The following is an 8,572-nucleotide window of genomic DNA, read 5'->3' as shown; positions in this document are numbered from 1 at the left end:
TGGATTTTCACAATATTTACCTTGGAAATAATTATTTGTGTAAAGCATTCGCCCAAGATAAACAGAGAATCTCTCAGTCTCGCTGCGGGGCTGGGAGGGCTCCTGTTCCCCCAAACCTGACGGAGCTTGGGCTCCATGGAAAGTGGATGAAAAACGGGCTCAGAGAGAAGCACCCCCAAATCCTACGGAACCCCCGAGGGCTGGGACAAACCTCCCGGCAGCCCCGGGCTGCAGGGCACGGCTGAGGATGGAAAAATGTGGCCACTCTGCCCTTCGTGCCTCGCTGTGTCTGCACATGGATCCCCGAATTGCATCCCTGGATTCCCACAGACGCAGAGGCTGGAAAGGAGAAGCAGGAAAGGGTGGGGGGAAAGGTGAGGGAGGGTTCAAAGGGCTGCTCCAGCCTCGGTTTTTCATCTCTAGTTAATCTCTGTGAAGCCTGAGGCAAAGTCACCTTTGGGTCAACACTCAGGTGTTGTTATCTGCCACCCCCATCACCCGGAGCTGCCCCCAGCCCTCCCCACGAGCAGGGCCGCAGGGCAGGGTGCCAGGAATCTGGGAATCCGGTCCCCCCGGTTCCAGCCGCGTTCTCCTGGGGCAGAAAGCAAATCCTGCGCTCAGACTGCGCCCCAGCGCCGGCTCCCTGCTGCCCCGAGGAGAGAGGGGAGGAGCGACACACACCCGAGTTTTTTAAAAAAACCCTTTAAAAATCGAGGCTGGATGAACTGCCAGCGCTGGCACAACTGCCAGCAGGCCAGCGTGCCCAGGGATGCAGGGATGGGAGGAAGGTGCCAAGACCTGTGCCCTCCACCTGCCTTTCACCCACGGTGCCCCCTGCGCTCGCTCCAGCCCCGGCAGGCCTGGGAAGGGAAAGAAAGGAACAAATCCAGCTGGGGCTCGGCTCCTTCAGCTCCAAGGCTTTTATTAAGCTGTGCAACATGCCCACGATCACAGGTTTGGGATATGACAGAGGCAGCAGGCGCTGGACACGAGCGAGCAGAAGGGAGGGGAGGGCAGCGTGAGCCTCGGGGGGAGCTGCCAGAATCCTCCAGCGCTGGCACAGGATGCTTTGAGCTGAGTGCACCCTTTGCCACCAAAATGCCCATTTTGGAAGAGGATTTTTGTGGATCTCCTCACTTCACCCCCTGGCAGCAGCCCCAGGGGGAGCAGAGCCCGGCTGTGCCCCGTGTGGGGCGGGAGGAGGCTGGTGGGTCACTGGTGGGCTTGGTTATCCAAGTTTATCCACAGTCCAGGAGCATCTGGTGGGCGCTGGGTGCCAGGATCTGACCAGGCTGCCAGATTCCGCTGTTTGCTGGGGTCCTGGTGAAGTGGCTCCTCCGATGGCAGGAAGCAGTTTGGCTGGGAGGAACACGGCAGCGCTGGAATCCCTCACCTCATCTCCCTCACCTCATCTCCCTCACCTCCCTCCTTTGCAGATGAGAAATGGAATCAGTGCCCGGTTTTGATTGGTCACTGGGGCGGGACAGGGAGTGCAGACCCCTCTGGCTGAGCCCTCACTGCCCACTGCTGCTCCTCCACACCAGCACTTACATGGAATGTGTGTCCCATAGCAAAGCACAGCAAACACACACAGCAGCTCCTTTCCCATCTCTAGTTAAGACAATCGTTCTTTGGGTTCTGTGCACAGCTCTGGCAGGATAAAACGCAGATTAAAAAAAAAGAAAAAAACCCCTCTTTGCTCTCAAATGATAAACTAATGTAAACACCAACACCACAAGTTGATGAGCAGCTTTGGGATCATGCACTGAGCGAGAGCATCGCCCACAGCAGACAGACGTGCACACACGCATAGACCTGAATTAACTCCTCTCTACTACTGACATTAAAAACATAGATTGCTGTTGGATCATTCGACTTAAATTCACTTTTCAGCATTCTGAGGTCGCTTTTCAGAATGATTTCTTCTCTCTCTCCCAGCCCAGGACACCTCACTCTCACCAGCAAGGGGCTGGGCTGTGGCTGCAGGTGGGATGTGGGGATGAGGCACATGCTGGAAGTGCTTTTGCCCAGGGAGGTTTAAAAGCTTCACTGCCCTGGGGCCCTCACTGCCCTGCAGCTCCAGCACGGCCATCCCAGCACGGGTGTGGCTAAGCCAGGCTCAACAATCGACTAGATTAGGTTTAAAGACCAGCCTGGTCACCTCGGGCTCTGCAAACCCCAAGGGCCTGAGGTCAACCCAGCCCAGTGCAGGACAAAACAAATTCCAGTGCAGAGGGATAATGGAGATGAACGCTTCGGGGACTCTTGGCTGGGTCAGAGAGAGACGGGAAGGGCAGGGTGGGCACCCAGGGGCCCGGTGAGTGCTTGGCACAGGACGGAGATGCCACCAGCCAACCCCACACCATCCGGAGGGTGACGGCTGGGCCGGGCTGCGCTGGTGGCACCTCAGGGGCCGGGGGCAGCGAGGCAGGCTGGGCCCTGCTGCATGCAGCGGATCAGCTCCTTGCGATTATCCAGGATGGTGTCGAAACTCTCCTGCAACCGGTTCTGCTGGTCCACCACTTTCTGCTGCAGGCCGTGGATCCAGCGCAGCAGGGCCAGGCGCCGGTACATCACCAGCTGGATGTGGTGCTTCTCCTTCTCCTGCTCCTTGAAGCGCTCCTTGTCCTGGAGGTGCTGCACGGCCTCTGCCAGCACCGGGAAGAGGGTCCCCAGCTCCGGCTCGGCCGGTCCTGCCTCAGGGGGGCTCCTGGCCTGGGGGGCAGAGGCGGGAGGGTCCCAGGTGGTGCTGCAGGTGCTCTCGGGGCTGTCGATGCTGAGGGAGCTGCTGGTGTAGCCGTTGTCCTCTGCGGGGGAGCTCGGGGGTTTGACACATCCCCCGGCCGCCCCCTCGGCTGGGTTTTGTCCCCCTGCCCCGCTGCCCTCGGCTCCCTCGGGGGGGCTGCGCACGCCCTGCTCGGGGTGCGCGTCGCCCGGGCCCGGGGCGCTGTCCCTAAGCCGGCCCTGGACCATCTGTCTCTGCATTAATAACAGCAGATTATCAGAGGGATTTGTGGTGTTTTCGCTCCGGCTGGAGCCCTCCTCCGGCGGGGACCCCGGCGCTGGCTGGCTCCAGTTCTCGTTGCTGTCACACACCTCTCCCACGAAGTTGGAGTTGGAGTCCGGCCCACGCGGCGCCCCAGGGACGGCCGTGCCCGGCGCTGGGCCCCCCCGGCCCTGCTGGAACCGGGGGTTTGCTGGGCAGACAGCGAACATCTCGCCGGTGTCCTGCCTGCAAGAGAGACACGGGGCCGTGACAACGCCTGTGGGCTGGCACAACCGGAGCTCAGGGCAGCTGCGGCAGGGAAAAACACGCTCTTAGCTTCGTTTACCTCTTTAAAGGTACTGGACCCACCACGGGGTCAGCGTTCCTTGGGGTTTGGCTGCTGCTCTCAGCATGCGACATCACGGAATCGTGGAATGGATTGGGTTGGAAGAGACCTTAAAGCTCATTTAGTTCCCACCCCCTGCCATGGGATGCCGCCCATCCAAGGGCATCTTCCCACCTGATACAGAGGCTCAAGGAGCCACCTCCCATCCCATCCATCTTCCCTGAGAGCTCCAGTCCAAGCCCATGTTCCTGCAGCATCCCTTGGGCGATGCCAAAGGGCATCACGGGGCGCAGGCACGCAGCTGCGCGTGCTGCCAGCAGCATTTTGGCTGCGGCAGACGCAATTAATTCCATGCTGGTAAAGGTGTGCTGGGAAGGAGACGCTTTCCCAACAGCAAGAAATGTCTTTCAGCAGCTGAGACTGCCTGGGCTCCTCTGCACAACCTCTGCCATCGGCCCTGCATCAGGAGGTGGGGCTGGCCTCTGCCTGTGCCCAAGCTGGTGACCCCAATGGCCTTCCTTCTCCGCAGGGCTGGGAACAGAGCGGCCCAGAAAAGGAAAGCTTATCCCAGCCTTCCCTGCCGGCTCGCTGGCAGCGAGAGGCGCTCTCCGAGCTCTGTCCTACAAGGACGCGCTCACAGGAGCGGCAGGAAGGAACCCATCGTGTGTCCCGGGCTGACCCCGGACAGCAGCGGGGCAGCAGGAGGGGTGCTGCAGGAGCCCGTGCCCAGCTCGGGGTGCTGCCAGAGGCCTGGAACCCCGGGACCCCCGCCCCGCAGCCCCCCGCGCTGACATCTGCTCGCTCCAGGGCTGGGTGACACCCCGCAAAACCGCTGCACCCCGCAAAAGAGCTGCAGCCCAGAGCAGCGCTTCCCCCGCAGGGGCCGGGCTGGGGGCGAGCCGGGAGCATCCCCGACCTGCAGAGCCCCCGCAGAGCCCCAGCCCCGCCGGGGGGTCCCGCTGCCCCCGCAGAGCCCCCCCTGAACCCGCAGGTCGGCCAGGGGCGGGACCGCGACCCCCGGGAGCCGCCGCTGCGCTCGCACCGCCCGGCCGGACCCGAGCACTCACCGCCCCGCTCCTGCTCCTGCTCCTGCTCCTGCTCCTGCTCCTGCTCCTGCTCCTGCTCCTGCTCCAGCCCCGCTCCCAGCCCGGGCTCCGTGCGCCGCCGCCGCCGCGGGTGGGAGCGGGAGCGGAAGCGGCCCCGCGTGGGGAGGTGTCACGGCAGCACTTCCGACGGCGCCGGCGGGCGGCTGGGGGGGCACGGGGATGCTGGGGGGGCACGGGGATGCTGGGGGGGACAGGGATGCTGGGGGGGGGGGACGGGGATGTTGTGGGGGACAGGGATGCTCGGGGGCAGCGGGGATGCTGGGGGGGACAAGGATGCTTGGGGAACGGGGATGTTGTGGGGACAGGGAAGTTGTGGGGACAGTGATGTTTTGGGGGGACAGGGATGTTTTGGGGGGACAGGGATGCTCGGAGGCAGCGGGGATGCTCGGGGTGAACGAGGCTGCCCGGTCCTGCCCGGTGCCCCCCGGCTGCCGTGACTGCGTGTATCCCTATGGGTCCGTGTTCACCCACAGCACCCCTCGAGGAACCCCCACCAGGGGAAAGGGGAAACTCCCACCCGTGTCCGGGAGAAGCAGCCGGAAGCCCCGGCACGCAGAGCCCGACACGGGCGGGGTGGCCGCATTGGGACGCTCTGGCTCCTTCCCACCGGCCCGGGGGTCCCGTGAGGCTCAGCAGGTCCCCGTGGGGATGGGGATGGAGCTGAGCGCTCAGTGGGTTCTTTATTCCCCTCGCCCGGAGCCGGGCTGTCCTCGCTGGGAAAGAAAAAGCCTCAGGAACATCAAACGCTTCCCACGAGCCCCCGCCCGGCGCGGGGGTCACATGAAGCACCGGGAACGTCTCGGGAGATAAAGAGGCTTTGTGGGGCTGGGACATAGTCCCCCAAACACCCAGAGAGCTGCCCCGGGCGAGGATGGTCCCATCTCCTGCCGGATCACGCGATGTGGCCTCCTCTGCCATCCTGTGCGAGCTCTGGGATAGATGTGGCACGAATAAAGCATCGGCATCCCAAGCCCAGGCTGGGCTCGGCACCTCTCACCTGCCCCGAGGGGAAGGAAGGAGGGATGGAGGTGCTTTCGGGGTGGACAAAGATCCTTTTGAAAGCTCTGGATCACTGGAGGTGGGATGTAAGGGAGAAATGCAGATGTTCCCCCATGACATTGTGGAATATGTGAGGGATAAATAAGGTGTTTTAATTTCTCCTCTGCCCGACAGGCCCCTCGACAGCCTCTCCTGCTCACGGCTGCTCCAAAGGCTTCAACAACTCCATGGAGGAGCAGTAAGAAGGGCAGGACCAAGAGCTGTAACTGGGACACTTGGGCTGCAGCTCCAGGAGAAACCTGGGATTAAAGGAACAAACCCTTCCCGTCACACAGGAAAGGCAGGAGCTGACTCAGGCATCTGGGGATGGGCAGGACAGAAACAGGAGCCACACAATGGGCTTAGCTCAGCCTTTGCCATCAGCCCAGCCTTTGCTTTGTGCTACTCTGGGCTTCACTCCCATCGTGGCCTGAACTCAAACAGAGTGAAATTTTCATCGCTGAGAGCACAGAGGGAATTTTGACTCATTCAGGGACTTTCTCCCCCGGTTTACCAAGAGGCACGTCCCAAACAGGCGTTTTCCATCTCCAGTTTAGATTTCAATGAGACAGAAAACCACGAGTGCCCTGGCTCCAGGGCAGAACAGGGTTTGCTCCTCTCTCAGCTTTGCTTGTCCCCACCCCAGGAATCCCCACAGACCAACGTGTGCTGGAGCCTGCTGCAAACCTGCTGCCCTGGCTCTGGCTCCAGTGGTTTGGGGGGTTTGGGGTTCTTCTCCCAAGTGCCAGCCTTGGTGGGAGCCAGGGAAGTTCTGGGTTCACTGAGGGACCCAGAAGCAGTGTTTTTAGGGGTCTGTCTCACTGGGATTTTGCACTGGTGCAGCTCAGGCTCAGCCCAGCTCCTGGCATCGTCTGTGTCTGGTGGAGACCAGCAGGATTTGCTCTTTCTGTGAAAACAGTTCCATTCCTCTGCCAGCCAGTGTTCCCTCAGCCAGAGCTGTCCCTCGCTGCAAGGATCTGCCTGTGGGGAACCCCAGAGCAGGGAACCCCAGCTTGGGGCACAGCATAGGGGGGACATGGGCACTCAGGGAGAGCTGGGCTGGGGACAGTAGGAAAGGGAAGGTTTGGAAGTGGAGAGGACTTAGTGATGGACTTCAGAGTCATCTTCCCTTCCCCCACTTTGTTCCAGAAATGAATTAAAAGCTTTCCCTCCAGGAAATTAAAAATTATTTAAGAAGTCTGAGCACAGGACTTGATGCGCTGGGGTTTTAGAGCTGGGGACGCTCAGCTTGGAAGGGAGAAGGGTGCTGGGGTGACCCACTGGAGCTTCTCCAGGAGGCACTGGCACCAGATCACTGCACCAGGGCCTGGATGCCGTGCCCTTCCCCGGCCCCAGGGCCTGTCCTGGCTGGGAGAGCCTCTGTGACCTTGCATCACAGGGACATGCCAGAGACGGGAGCGTGGCACCGGCCATGGAGGAAATCATCCTTCAAGCCCAGGGCCCAGCTCCCCGCTCCCTGCGCTCATCCCGCTCAGGGAAGCCGCCGTCTGCTCCTCATCTGCCGCGTCCCGCTAACGGCCGCAGCGCGCCACGGCCTTCCACCCAAATTGGTCCCAGAAGGAGCCCTGGCACCTGGCCCCGTGCCTGCATGACATCAGCCCCGTGCTGCGGCCACGGCCGGTCCCGACCCCTCCCTCCGCCGGGATGGAGGCACCGGAGTTCAAACCCGCCCGCTGCGAGCCGGGCTGGGGACGCACGGCCCTGCCGGGAGCCGGGGCTGCAGGAGCAGGCGAGTGCTGGTGCTGCTGCTCCTCAGGTTCTGCTGCTCCTCAGTTCTGCCTGCAGCCCCCGTGCCCTCTGCACAGAAACACCCTGAGGACCCCACCATGTCCCCGAGGACGTTTTCCAAGTGCTCCTGGAGCTCTGGCAGCCTTGGGGCTGTGACCATGCCCTGGGAAGCCTGGGCAGTGCTCCACCACTTTCTGGGGATAGAATTTTTTTCCTGGTAGCCAGCCTAAACCTCCCAGTGATGCTGGGATGGGCTTGTGCTGGCATCTTCAAGCCCTGAGTGCTCCAGCACCAGCCCAGGACACTGCTCATCCAGAAGCCACCATCCCACTCATGGGCTCATCTTGGTATCCCAGTGCTGAGATGGGCAGCTTGTCCCGAAAGAGTTAAGGGCAAAACGTTGCAAATACAGAAAGGAAAAAAAAAAAGAAAAAAAGAAAAAAAAATTACAAAAGAAGAAAGTGCCCTGAACCACATGCGACCTAACCTCCCCAGCGGCTCATCTGAGTTTAATAATGGAGGAGGGAAATCTCCCAAAAAGCTCTCAGAGAAATTAAAGTAAACAGCGTGCTGACCTCCAGCCCGCAGTGCCCCGACGCTGACTCGCTGGCCACGGCGCTCTGCGTTCCCTGGCATCCCCTGTAATTGTAAACACATTCGGGTAAATACAAGGGGAGGGGAGGGAGGGGGTTCTGGGGAAGCTGAAACTGGGGCTGAGCGTTGGGTCGAAGGCGGGGGTGACGTGTCTGGGCAATGTGGATGTCCCTGGCTGTGAGGGGCTTCGCAAGGACCGAGGGCTGTGAGGATCCAGGTCCAATACTGACAGTGGGAACAGGAGCCAGGACCATAACTCTGCCCTGTGACTGCAGAGCTGGGGCTGGGAGCAGTGGCAGGTCCTGCAGATGGAGGGAGGAAGAGGAGGAGGAGGAGGATGCTTTTAACAGGTTTGTCCTCTTGGCCTCACAAAATTTAAAAACAACGCTCTTGTCTTCATAGATCCATAGGTCATGTTTTTAGGCAGAGGAAAAGAAAAGCAACCCCAGGCTGTACAAGTGCTGGCGTTCCTCTCTGGAGAGGGGCCGGAAAAGCCGCAGGTCTGGAGGGAGGAAGCATCACTGCCAGCCCAGCCCCATCCCTGGCCTTGCTCCATCCTCATCCTCATCCCCAGCCCCAGCCCTGGCCCCAGCTCTCACGTGCAGCATCCCACAGCCTGCATTTCTCACAGGATTTTCTGGAGCAAACACCACTTGAGGGCTGGGGAAGGGGCGGAGGGGGCTGGATCCAGGTGTCCCCATTCCCTCATCCCCAGCCCCTGCCCGGTCCTGCTGCCTGGTGTCTACCTGTACC

At 61.2% G+C, this 8,572-nt stretch overlaps 1 protein-coding gene across 2 annotated transcripts; it reads right to left on the bottom strand.

Annotated features, from left to right (window-relative positions):
• Window positions 1-905: 905 nt before the first annotated feature.
• C25H1orf216 (chromosome 25 C1orf216 homolog) lies at window positions 906-4,493 on the bottom strand. Of its 2 annotated transcripts, XM_040086272.2 has the most exons (3): window positions 4,400-4,416; window positions 3,333-3,386; window positions 906-3,232 (listed from the first exon to the last, which is right to left on the bottom strand). In XM_040086272.2, the coding sequence occupies exon 3, from the start codon at window positions 3,214-3,216 to the stop codon at window positions 2,407-2,409; it is 810 nt and encodes a 269-aa protein (XP_039942206.1). In that variant the 5' UTR covers window positions 3,217-3,232; window positions 3,333-3,386; window positions 4,400-4,416; the 3' UTR covers window positions 906-2,406. The 2 variants fall into 2 exon arrangements, with proteins under 2 accessions (XP_039942206.1, XP_039942205.1); XM_040086271.2 differs by lacking the exon at window positions 3,333-3,386 and having other exon boundaries at window positions 4,400-4,493.
• Window positions 4,494-8,572: the final 4,079 nt, after the last annotated feature.

The sequence above is a fragment of the Hirundo rustica genome, chromosome 25 (assembly GCF_015227805.2).
Source record: "Hirundo rustica isolate bHirRus1 chromosome 25, bHirRus1.pri.v3, whole genome shotgun sequence".
In the NCBI taxonomy this organism is placed as follows: domain Eukaryota; kingdom Metazoa; phylum Chordata; class Aves; order Passeriformes; family Hirundinidae; genus Hirundo; species Hirundo rustica.
This window is presented reverse-complemented; position numbering and strand designations above follow the sequence as displayed.